General features: G+C 41.9%; 1 protein-coding gene across 1 annotated transcript; it reads right to left on the bottom strand.

Moving 5' to 3' along the window:
• Positions 1 to 1612: 1612 nt before the first annotated feature.
• On the bottom strand, positions 1613 to 12508 carry VCPKMT (valosin containing protein lysine methyltransferase). The gene is made up of 6 exons (XM_014792079.2): positions 12227 to 12508; positions 12040 to 12150; positions 11797 to 11869; positions 10350 to 10469; positions 8952 to 9056; positions 1613 to 2757 (listed from the first exon to the last, which is right to left on the bottom strand). Exons 1-6 carry the CDS (start codon positions 12490 to 12492, stop codon positions 2743 to 2745), a joined length of 690 nt encoding a protein of 229 aa, XP_014647565.2. The 5' UTR covers positions 12493 to 12508; the 3' UTR covers positions 1613 to 2742.
• Positions 12509 to 12613: the final 105 nt, after the last annotated feature.

The raw sequence follows: 12613 nt of genomic DNA, 5'->3' as shown, positions 1-12613 counted from the left end.
CTAACCACTCTAATGTGCATTTTTACATTTCTCTTCCCTTTTCTCTGCTCTCTTCCCCTTGGGAAGTAGACGTTAGAAGTGGTTTCCTGATTGCAATGGTTCTCAATTTTGACTCAACATTAAAACCATCTGGAGCCCTTTAACAAAAACAGCATGCCGCTGACTTAATGGGAGTGGGATGGGCCTGACAGGTCTTTAGTTTGCTTCTGATTTTCCAGGTGCAGCCAAAGTTGAGACACACTGCCTTACTGTGGGGGCTCCCTACTCGGCTATAACTGCATTGTGATAAGTGGCCCATGGGCTTCACTGAGCACAGTGCCTCATTCCTCAGCACCGGCAGCCCCTTGAGATTTGGGAGTTGGCTGTATTCTGGCTGACCCCCAGCTAGGGGCATCACACCTCACTCATCTGTTGCACTTGCCTTTTAACCTCCCCATGATGCTGCAGAAGTCCTCCAGCCCCCAACTCGTGTATCACCTCTCGGGCTGGCAGGAGCCACCAGCAATAACTCTGCTGACAGTCCCCACATTACCTCTCCAATCCCATTCCCATGCTCTGGAATAAAACAAACAACAGATGCGCTCATTTGCTGGGTTAACACATCCCACCAGGTGGAAAAACAACTGGTCTTCCCTCAATCTTGAATTATTTCCCAGGCCTCCCTCCTGTGGTCTCTGAGTGCAGATGCACCCTTCCCCCAGTCATGAGAGCCCACAGGACCACTCCCCACTCCCCAACACCGCACTCCTCCTCAAGGAGCCCTCTCCCGGCCGCCCCGCTGTCTGTGGAACATGGTCAGCTACAGGGTGTCTTCCATGAACTGGCAGCTCTCAATGAACCCTGAACCTGGGGACTTGGTACCTTTCAACCTCTGCTTTGGCCTTATTTCAGAATAGGAAAAACATCCCACTTGACCTTCTGTTAGAAATTACTTAACTCTTAGGTTAGTCAGTAACTTAGGTCAGTTCCCCAGACACAGACAGCGAGGAACACACGCAAGTGACTTACGAAGGACGTGATCAGTCAAGTAAGGGAGTGGGGACTGGACAGAGAAGGGCAGGAAGCACACACAAGCAAGGGTGTGGTTCTGGCGACGTGACATAGAGGCTGACCTCCTCCAGGAAGTTCTGGAGGGCACGATGCAGCTGTCCGAGGCAGAGGAGCTGTATGACGTTCACACAGGAACGTCAAGGGAGGAGGCTGAAAAGGGATCTGCAGAAGCTGGGTGGATGACTGCAGCCGATCAATGTCAAGCTTATTTTTACAAGTTCCATAATGTTATGGAACAAGCTAGAAAGTGGTCATTTGTCCCAAGACTTCACTAATAATAAGCAGTGCTATCTGTAACTACAAAGCATCATGTATTTAGGTTACACTAACTGCTTAGTAAACTGCTTAATGAAATGCTAAAGGCGTATGAACAAAGTATTTTGAAAAAGAACAGCAAAGCAAACTTTCAAGACTGAAGTAAGCCTGAAGGAAAGAACAGTTCTTGTGACCTTGATCCTTAATTTCTCTAATTAGGGCTGCTTTCGCTCTTTCTATAAAGCAGTCAGCTGCTTCACATGCTCATTTTCTGTAAAGCTATTTCTGAAACATTCACAAAGTCACAGAATCTCAAAAACAACATTTATTTTAACACATAAACTGTGCCACCGAGCACCCATGCCTGTGAGCACCAGAATTCCATCGGGTTACCACTCCTCTTCGGAACGAGTGTAAGTCCTTGACAGACAGTCTGTGCACAGATTATCAGGATAACACAAGACAGAGACTACACCAAATACAAATCATTTGATGAATGTATACAGAACCACATTTGTAGTTATTTAAAAACCTTTCCCTGTTTCATGTAAACAAGTTAACACCAGTGATTTTAGCCACATTTTCCTGGAAGATACACATGAGGAAAAGCGCATGAGCCATACAAGTGCACAAGCCCGAAACCGGGCTTTTCTTCTCACTCCATTATCTAATAAGAAATTCTGTAGAGATCTCAGCCCCTCCCAGTCTCCTGATTTTCACTTTCATTCTTCCCAAGTCACTACAGTATAATTTACTATCTCACACAGACATCTATGGTAGAGGAAAAGAATAAAACTTTGGCCAACGTAAGTATACAAAGCAATATTTTCAATTTTTTTAAAATAAAAGAACATTTAAGTATTAAAGCTATCTTAAAAGCAATGAACAAAAATAAGCAATGAACATATCTTTAAAAGCAATATGACAAAACCACTGCAAAATTATGTTAAAACGAAAACCTCCTTTTACACGTGTCTATCTTGAAACACTACAATTTACTGGTTTGAATTTAAACATTGTTACATAGTAATAGATAGCTCTCTTTAGAAATTGGATCAATTTATCTCTAGTTTCCTGGAGATACGCCAAGTCAACCATGCTGCTTCCCTGTTTATTTCTGGCAGACTCTGGGCTCACCTCAATACCTGGTTGTTATTTGAGGAGTGACTGATACACAATGCTTCCTTTAAGCAGAACTTGATACTGAGCTAAAAGTAAACTAAGCTGGATTTCAGTCCCCTGGCAGGCAGGCAGGCAGGCAGGCAGTCATTTTTCATATTGCAGGCAGCCCGTGGTGGTTGTCGTCTATAGATCAGGTCTCTAAGGACATGCTGGAAAAATCTGTGAACATCATCTTTCCATGCTGTATTCACATGCTCCATTCACATCTTTAGCTTACCCAGGTTGTTAGAGGCTTGGGTGAAAGGATTCAAGATTTCACGATGGAAATTTCTGCAAGGAAAAAAAAAAAGGAAACTTTAAAGATTGCTTTCTTATCACAAATTAAGTATTTACTGGGTACTTAATACTAGGTACTACGCCTAATAATGGCTAAATGCAATTCAAATGAACAACCATGCGTAACATTTAGAGATGGTTCTTTTTGCCGATACCTAAAGTGCAAGCAACCAAAGAAAAAACAGACACATTAGACATCATCAGAATTAAAAAACCTTGTGCTTCAAAGGCCTTACTATCAAAAAAATGAAATGACAACCCACAGAATGAGAAAAAGTATTTGGAAGTCATGTATCTGGTAAGGGCCCAGAATCCACAATACATAAAGAACTCTTACAACTCAACAGTAAAAAGATAATCCAATTTAAAAACAAGCAAAGTATTTCTGTAAAGATATACAAATGGCCAATAAGCACATGAAAAGATACTCAACATCATGTCATTAAGGAAATGAAGATAAAAACCACAATGAGATGTCACTTCCCATCTACTAAGATGGCTCTACTCAAAAGGATGGACAACAAGTGCTGGTGAGGATGTGGAGAAACTGGGGCCCTCAGACACTGCTGGTAGGAATGTAAAATGGTGTAGCAGCTTTGGAATAGTTTGACAATTCCTCAAAAAGTTAAACATAGAGTTCCCAGATGACCTACCAATTCTACCCTAGGTATATCCCAGGAGATCTGAAAACACGTGTCACATAAAAATTTGTACAGAAATATTCATAGCAGCATTATTCATTATAGCCAAAAAGTGGAAACAACGAAAACGCCCACCGACTGAAGAATAGATGGATAAGGTGTGATCTATCCATACAAAGGAACACTATTAGACTATAAAAAGGAGTAACGTGCTGATTCGTGCTACAACATGGACGAACCCTGAAAACACAGTGCCGCAAGAAAGAAGGCAGACTCAGGAAGCCACGTAGTGTGTGATTCCATTTACACGAAATATTCGGAACAGGCAAACCCACAGACACAAAGTAGACTGGTGGTTGCCAGGGACTGGCCGGGGTGGGGGAAGCAGGAATAGGAAGTAACTGCTAACAGGTATGGAGTCTCTTTTTGGGGTGATGAAAATGTTTCAAGTTGGAAAGTGGTGATGGTTGTGTAACTTTGTGAATATACTAAAAACGACTGAATTGTACACTTTAAAAGGGTGAATTTTATGATATATGAATTATATCAATTTTAAAAAAAGAAATGAGGGGCCAGCCAGGTGGCATAGCAGTTAAGTTTACGTGCTCTGCTTCAGTGGCCCAGCCACAAAACAAGTCTCCACAAATTTAAGACGACTGAAATAATACTAAGCATCTCTTCTGACCACAACGGTATGAAACTAGAAATCAAGTATAGGAAGAAAATCAGAAAAGCCACGAATATGTGGAGATTAAACAAAATGCTACTGAACAACGATTGGGTCAACAAAGAAATCAAAGGAGAAATCAAAAAATACCTGGAGACAAATGAAAATACAACATGCCAGAATTTATGGGATACAGCAAAAGTGGTTCTAAGAGGGAAGTTGGGAGCAACGCAGGCCTATCTCAACAAACAAGAAAAATCTCAAATAAACAATCTAACAATGCACCTAAAGGAACTGGAAAAAGAAGAACAAACAAAGCCCAAAATCAGTAGAAGGAGGGAAATAATAAAAATCAGAGCAGAAATCAATGAAATAGAGACTAAAAAAACAAAAGAAAAAATTAATAAAACCAAGAGTTGGTTCTTTGAAAAGATAAAAATCAACAAACCTTTTGCTAGACTCACCAAGAAAAAAAGAGAGAAGGCTCAAATAAGTAAAATCAGAAATGAAAGAGAGAGATTACAACAGACACCTCAGAAATACAAAAGATTATAAGAGAATACTACAAAAAGCTATATGCCAACGAACTGGATAATCTAGAAGAAATGGATAAATTCTTAAAATCATACAACCTTCCAAAACTGAATCAAGAAGAAATAGAGAATTTGAATAGGCCAATCAGCAGCAAGGAGATCAAAACGGTAATCAAAAATCTCCCCGAAAACAAAAGTCCAGGACCAGACGGCTTCCCTGGTGAATTCTACCAAACATTCAAAGAAGACTTAATACCTATCCTTCTCAAACTCTTCCAGAAAAGTGAAGAGGAGGGGAAGCTTCCTAACTCTTTCTACGAAGCCAACATTACCCTGATACCAGAACCAGACAAGGACAACACAAAAAAAGAAAATTACAGGCCAATATCACTGATGAACATGGATGCAAAAATCCTTAACAAAATACTAGCAAATTGAATACAACAATACATTAAAAAGATCATACATCATGATCAGGTGGGATTTATTCCAGATATGCAGGGATGGTTGAATATCCACAAATCAATCAATGTGATACAACATATTAATAAAATGAAGAATAAAAATCACATGATCATCTCAATATATGCAGAGAAAGCCTTCAACAAGATACAGCATTCATTTATAACAACTCTGAATAAAATGGGTATAGAAGGAAAGTATCTCAACATAATAAAGGCCATATATGACAAACCCACAGCTAATATCATCCTCAATGGTGAAAAACTGAAAGCCATCCCTCTAACAACAGGAACCAGACAAGGATGCCCACTCTCACCACTCCTAGTTACCATAGTATTGGAAGGCCAGAGCGATCAGGCAAGAAAAAGAAATAAAAGGGATCCAAACGGGAAAGGACAAAGTGAAACTCTCACTATTTTCAGATGACATGATTTTATATATAGAAAACCCTAAGGAATCCACCAAAAAACTTTTAGAATAAATGAATACGGTAAAGTTGCAGGATACAAAATCAACATACAAAAATCAGTTGCATTTCTATACACTAACAACAATGCAGCAGAAAGAGAAATTAAGAATACAGTCCCATTTACAATTGCCAACAAAAAGAATAGGAATTCTTTCTAGGAATAAACTTAACCAAAGAAGTGAAAGATCTGTACACCAAAAACTTTAAACCTTGCTGAAAGAAACTGAAGAAGACACAAAGAAATGGAAAGATATTCCGTGCTCTTAGATTGGAAGAATTAACATAGTTAAGATGTCCATACTTCCTAAAGCAATCTATAGATTCAATGCAATCCCTATCAAAGTTCCAACAACATTTTTCACAGAAATAGAACAAAGAATCCTAAAATTTATACAGAACAACAAAAGACCCTGAATAGCCAAAGGAATCCTGAGAAAAAAGAACAAAGCTGGAGGTATCACACTCCCTAATTTCAAAATATACTACAAAGCTATAGTAACCAAAACAGCATGGTACTGGCACAAAAACAGATGCACAGATCAATGGAATAGAATCAAAAGCCCAGAAATAAACCCACACATTTATGGACAGCTAATTTTCAACAAGGCAGCCAAGAACATACAATGGACAAAGGAAAGTCTCTTCAATAAACGGTGTTGGGAAAACTGGTCAGCCACATGCAAAAAAATAAAGGAGACCCTTACCTTACACCATAAACAAAAATTAACTCCAAATGGATTAAAGACTTGAATGTAAGACCTGAAAGCATGAAACTTCTACACTACACTCTCTGACATCGGTCTTAGCCACATCTTTTCAAGCACCATGTGTGACTGGGCAAGAGAAACAATAGAAAAAATAAACAAATGGGACTAAAACTAAAAAGCTTCTGCACAGCAAAGGAAACCATCAACAAAATGAAAAGACAATCTAACAATTGGGAGAAGATATTTGCAAACCGTACATCTGATAAGGGCTTAATCTCCAAAATATATACAGAACTCATGCATCTCAACAATAAAAAAACAACCCAATTAAAAAATGGACAAAAGACCTGAATAGACATTTCTCAAAAGAAGATATACAGATGGCCAACAGGCACATGAAAAGATGTTCAACATCATTAACTATCAGGGAAATGCACATCAAAACTACAATGAGATATCACCTCACACCCATCAGAATGGTTATAGTTAACAACACAGGAAACAAGTGTTGGAGAGGATGTGGAGAGAAGGGAACTCGCATACACTGCTGGTGGGAGTGCAAACTGGTGCAGCCACTATGGAAAACAGTATGGAGGTTCCTCAAAAAATCAAGAACAGAACTACCATATGATCCAGCTATTCCACTGTTGGGTATTTATCCAAAGAACATGAAAACACCAATGCGTAAAGATACATGCACCCCTGTGTTCATTGCAGCGTTATTCACAATAGCCAAGACTCGGAAGCAACCTAAGTGCCCATCAAGGGACGAATGGATAAAGATGTGGTATATATACACAATGGAATACTACTCAGCCATAAGAAACGATGAAATCCAGCCATTTGTGACAACATGGATGGACACTGAGGGTATTACACCAAGCAAAATAAGTCAGAGGTAGAAAGTTAAATACCATATGATCTCACTCATAAGGAAAAGATAAAAATGACGACAATCACGCAGAGACAGAGATTGGATTGATGGTTACCAGAGGGGAAGGGGAGAGGGAGGAGAGGGGAAGGGGCGATTAGGCACATGAGTGTGGTGATGGACTGTGGTGATGGACTGTAGTCTTTGGGTGGTGAACATGATGTAATCTATACAGAAATAAAAGTATAATAATGTACACTTGAGATTTATACAATGTTATAAACCAACGTTACTGCAGTAAAATAAAAATTAAAAAAAAAAAGAGTGACTTTTATGATATATGAATTATGCCAATTTTTAAAAAAAGAAATGAGGGGCCGGCCCGGTGGCTAAGTTCTCGTGCTCTACTTTGGCGGCCAGGGGTTCGCAGGTTCTGATCTGGGCCTAGATCCAGCGGACCTAGCCACCGCTTATCAAGCCATGCTGTGGCAGGTTATCTCACATATAAAGTGGAGGAAGATGAGCACAGATGTTAGCCCAGGGCCAATCTTAATCAGCCAAAAAGAGGATCCAAAAAGAGGATCATTGGCAGCAGACGTTAGCTCAGGGCTACTCTTCCTCACCAAAAAAAAAAAAAAAAAGCCTTTATGTTTCAGAAACACAAAATCTTCATGCCTCAAAAAAATCCTACTTAAAACTACACCATAGCTTCAGCTAAAACTGGATCCCCTACGGCATAAGACCTTTTTTATTTATCTTTCTATCTCCAGCACCATGCCACATAAAGGTCAGTTCATCTGAACTACTAATCCCACCGCTCTTCCTTCCTTATGGTCCTAACACCTAGTCTTGATCCCCAAATTACAAGTTATTTGTTTTTGGCTAGAACTCACATAATCAGGAAATTCCATCACAAACAAATTCAATCAAAGCCAAGATAACAGAAACAAGTGGACCTTATATTTAGCATCTTTAATTCACAAAATTGATCATGTCCCTGCCTTATGCCAGTCACATATAGAAAAGAGGTGCTGGGGACACACAGACGAGACACAATTCTTCTCTCTACAGGCTGAAACTCTAGGCATCAGAGAGTCAACCTGCATAAAACGTAACTGTTATAACATGTACAGGAAGCAACAAAAAGGGAGAAATACATCAATTCTATTTAACTGAGTACATTTTTCTTTATTGGACAGATCTGCCTTGTTATACTTTACTTTCTGTGTGTGTGTGTGTGAGAAGGACCAGCCCTGAGCTAACATCCGATGCCAATCCTCCTCTTTTTTTGCTGAGGAAGACTCGCCCTGGGGTAACATCTGTGCCCATCTTCCTCCACTTTATATGGGACGCTGCCACAGCATGGCCTGACAAGCACTGCGTCGGTGCGTGCCTGGGATCCGAACCTGTGAACCCCGGGCCGCCACAGCGGAGCATGCACACTTAACTACGGCGCCACCGGGCCAGCCCCTATGCTTTACTTTGACTATTAAAAAAAATCTGAACAGGTGGAGAAAGTTCACGAAGGTCAGAATCGGCATTCTAAAATCTCTAAGAGATCACAAAAACTTATAAACAGCTAAGTTACTTGTCTGAGGTAATGCCCAATTACAAAGCCATATAATTGACAGCTGGAAAGGACCAAGAAGTCTGCCTCACTGTAGAAGAACCCGAGGCCAGATAAGGTGATCTTAACACTGAGAGTTAGAGCCCGAGGGCAGGGAATCACCACAGCTGTCTCCCCCATCAAAATCAATGTCTACACCACACACAAGCTCAGAGACAGCATCCAGCTAACGGAATCTCCTCCAAGGATGAAGAGCCCAGAATGTACTTACCGATTTTTTCTTTCTGATGTATAAAATATGAATATCTTCACTTCGATATTCTTCATCATGTTTTTCCAAAGGAATTTTTTCAAAGTCAAAGTCTAGTTGAAGGAGCTATAAATTTAAAAGAAATATACTTCAAATTAAAGAACAGAACTGTCCTGTGGTGACAGAAGTCAGAATAGTGGTTACCTCTGGCAGAGCACTGACTGGGAAGGAGCCCAGGGGAGCCTCTGAGGTCCTATAGAGATACAGAAAATGTTCTCTATCTTTATGTCAGGCCATGGCTACTGGGTGTATACACATGGAAAATTGAGCCAAACACTTGATGTATGTGCATTTTACATGTTTTAACTCAGTTAAAACTGTTTAACATAAAATTTTCAATTATACAGTTCCAAAAGTTCATTAATATTCTTCATACTCAAGAAAAACATGAAAATAAAAAACCATTTTAGCATACATCTAAGACAGTCATATATTTGCTTTCTCATTTAACCAAAGTAGTCCCTTCAGTGGATAAAACTGCAGGGCAGCAGAGATGTGTCCTCACGATGAGTCACTTATAATGTGATAGATTTTTGCCCATAAAAAGGGTTTGGGGGGGGCGGCCAGGTGGCGTAAGCAGTTAAGTGTGAGCACTCCGCTTCGGCAGCCCGGGGTTCGCCAGCTGGGATCCCTGGCACACACGGACGCACCGCTTGTTAACCCATGCTGTGGCGGCGTCCCATATAAAGTGGAGGAAGATGGGCACGGATGTTAGCCCAGGGCCAACCTTCCCCAGCAAAAAGAGGAGGACTGGCAGACGTTAGCTCAGGGTCGATCCTCCTCACAAAAAAAAAAAAAAAAAAGGGTTTGGGTGAGCCTTGGGGGAAGACGTGTTAAAGATACATGGAACTCTATGTACTACTTTTGCAACTTCCTTTGAGTCTTTAATTATTTTAAAGAAAAAGAAAAAAAAACCCTGAAAATAGAATATGGTGGTGGAAGCTTTTAAACAGATGTAGAGGAAAACACAGAAGTAAAAACATACCACATATCACGTTTCTATAATGTATTCTCCAAAAGTAATACATAAAATAACATCAGTAACATGTTCCCAAAGGCCAGAGTCATGTTTAATAAACACTGAAAACTTTCTCAGAAAAGACAAGGGTGTCACCATTATTATTTTACATTGTTCTGCACACCCTAGATTAACTAATGAGAAAAGGAAAAAGAATGAAGGATCAGGAAAAAAGAAACGAAGCGGGGCGCTGAATAGAATGGTAGGCTGTGAAGGATCCTCTCCTCGGGTTCACAGGAGCAGGTTTTCCCCACTCAGAATTACCGTAATACACTTGAACAGTCACACAGAGCCTCCCTGAAAGACAATCCCTACAGAGACAGATCCAGTAGAGTACTCACCTCAAAATATTTTCTCTCGATTTCTGGATTTTTTCCCATTGTTCGTTGTTCATAACAACATATAATACAAGTCTCAGATCCACTGAGATCTTTCAGAGTTTTCAACAACGGCTCCAAAGACTGTTCAAAAAGGAATATAATTTTTGTTTATGACTTTAAAACTTTTATATTTTTACTATAAAAATGGGCAGGGGAGGTGGAGGAGGTAATAACAACTCCCCTACAATTTATCCATCTTTGAAGCATCCAACAAAGTACATGTAGTTAAAGCTCTGTAACTAACGGTTGGTAAACTTCTCTTAACTAATGAACCACTGTATTGATTTCAGGTTCCAAAGAAATGATTCATTCAAGTGACTGCATTTTGGAGTTCCCATGGGAAAACAAATAGAATCGACCTCTCTTAAAAATTTAGTCTAATTTAACTTGGGATTTAAATAATCAACAATTTACCTACAAAAAAGTCTGACCATAACTTGAACATATGTTGGCTCAATGCTCATTATTTAAAAAAAGGGGGAGGGCTGGCCCCGTGGCTTAGCGGTTAGGTGCGCGCGCTCAGCTGCGCGCACTCAGCTGCTGGCGGTCCGGGTTCTGATCCCGGGCACACCAACGCACCGCTTCTCCGGCCATGCTGAGGCCGTGTCCCACATACATCAGCTGGAGGGATGTGCAGTTGTGACGTGCAACTATCTGCTGGGGCTTTGGGGGGAAAAAAAATAAATAAATAAAATCTTTAAAAAAATAGAAATAAGGGGCCCGCCCTGTGGCTTGGTGGTTAAGTGCGCGCGCTGCGATGCTGGTGGCCCGGGTTCGGATCCCGGGTGTGCATCGAGGCACCACTTCTCCGTCCATCCTGAGGCCGAGTCCCACATACAGCAACTAGAAGGATGTGCAGCTATGACATACAGCTATCTGCTGGGGCTTTGGGGGGAAAAAATAAAATAAATAAAATCTTTAAAAAAAAATAAATAAAAAAAATAAAAATAAAAAAATAAAAAAAGGGGGGATGGCCACCACGCTATACAAACTAATATTTTAAAAAAATCTTTCTGAGTCTAATAAATCTTGCCACAGAACAATGAATACTTTACAGAGCAATTTAATCCTCCCTGTCATGGTTAACATACTCACTAGGAACAGCTACGTTACAAAAAAAAGCAATCAGCTTTACATAACAGATCCAGATGGCAAAATCCTTTTAAAATTTTGCAGAAGACTCCAGTAAAAGGCACATAACACTTTGCTCAACACGCTTCATAGGCCCGTACGTTCATCACGAGTGTATACATGCAGTCGCTGTGACCTTTATTTTCTCTTTACTGTGTTACCAACCATAGGACAAGTATCCCGCATTCAGAAACGTTAAAATGTGAAGAAACGGGTGCTTGAGAATCCACGAAATGCGGGACGTCTTCCACAGGAAGAGACCTCACTGAACACTCACCTCTTCGTAGTAGATGCAGTCAGCCATCAGGATGTAGTCCGGCGGGCAAGGAACGTCTTCTATTTCTTCCCCCCTTAGAAACGCCAACCAAATATTTTATCTGTTGCTTTAATAACTTAAAATATTCTTGTTTCATAAACGATACCCGGAAACGCCCCTTCGTGTTAACCATGCTTTTAGGGAAACGCAATTGAAGGCGGACTACAGCGGGGACCTTGAAACAAGCGGAAGGGCCATACAAACCATTTCAGTACCTTGGCCTGCACAGAGCCGGTGACGAGGTGCTTGTTCATGTTAATGTTCACCCTCAGCAAGTCCTGCACCTCCTCCAGGTCGGTGACCACGACGTCCGCCCTGTAACACACGGCCGTCGGAGGGCGGGCCCGGGGTGCCTCGCCCCGGGGGCCCCCGCCCCGCGCCCGCCGCTTACCCGAGGGTGGCGGCCATGAGCCCCACGGCCCCCGTGCCCGAGCCCAGCTCCAGCACCGACCGCCGGCTCAGCGCGTGCGCGCCCTCGCCGGAGAACCCGGGCGTCTCCAGGTATTTGCAGAGGACGATGGCGGCGTCCCACACCACGCAGCCCACGCCGCCGGAGCCGTACTGCTGCAGCCGCAGCTCCGTGCCGTCCCGCTTCTCCAGGACTCGCACGAAGTTCCGCAGCGGGTCCTCCGCCGCGGACGCCGGAGCGGCCGCCATCGCCGCCGCCCAGGGCGCGGCGCAGTGACGTCACGCGCGCGCCCGCCGGGCCCGGCGCTCCCCGGAGACGGAGGGGCGCGCGCGTGCGCGGAGGCGGCGTCCGGCGCGGCCGGTCCGGGCA

This window comes from Ceratotherium simum, chromosome 3, assembly GCF_057802395.1.
Source record: "Ceratotherium simum simum isolate JZ-2026a chromosome 3, ASM5780239v1, whole genome shotgun sequence".
Taxonomy (NCBI): domain Eukaryota; kingdom Metazoa; phylum Chordata; class Mammalia; order Perissodactyla; family Rhinocerotidae; genus Ceratotherium; species Ceratotherium simum.
The sequence above is the reverse complement of the archived record's forward strand: the minus strand, read 5'-3'. Positions and strand labels throughout refer to the sequence as shown.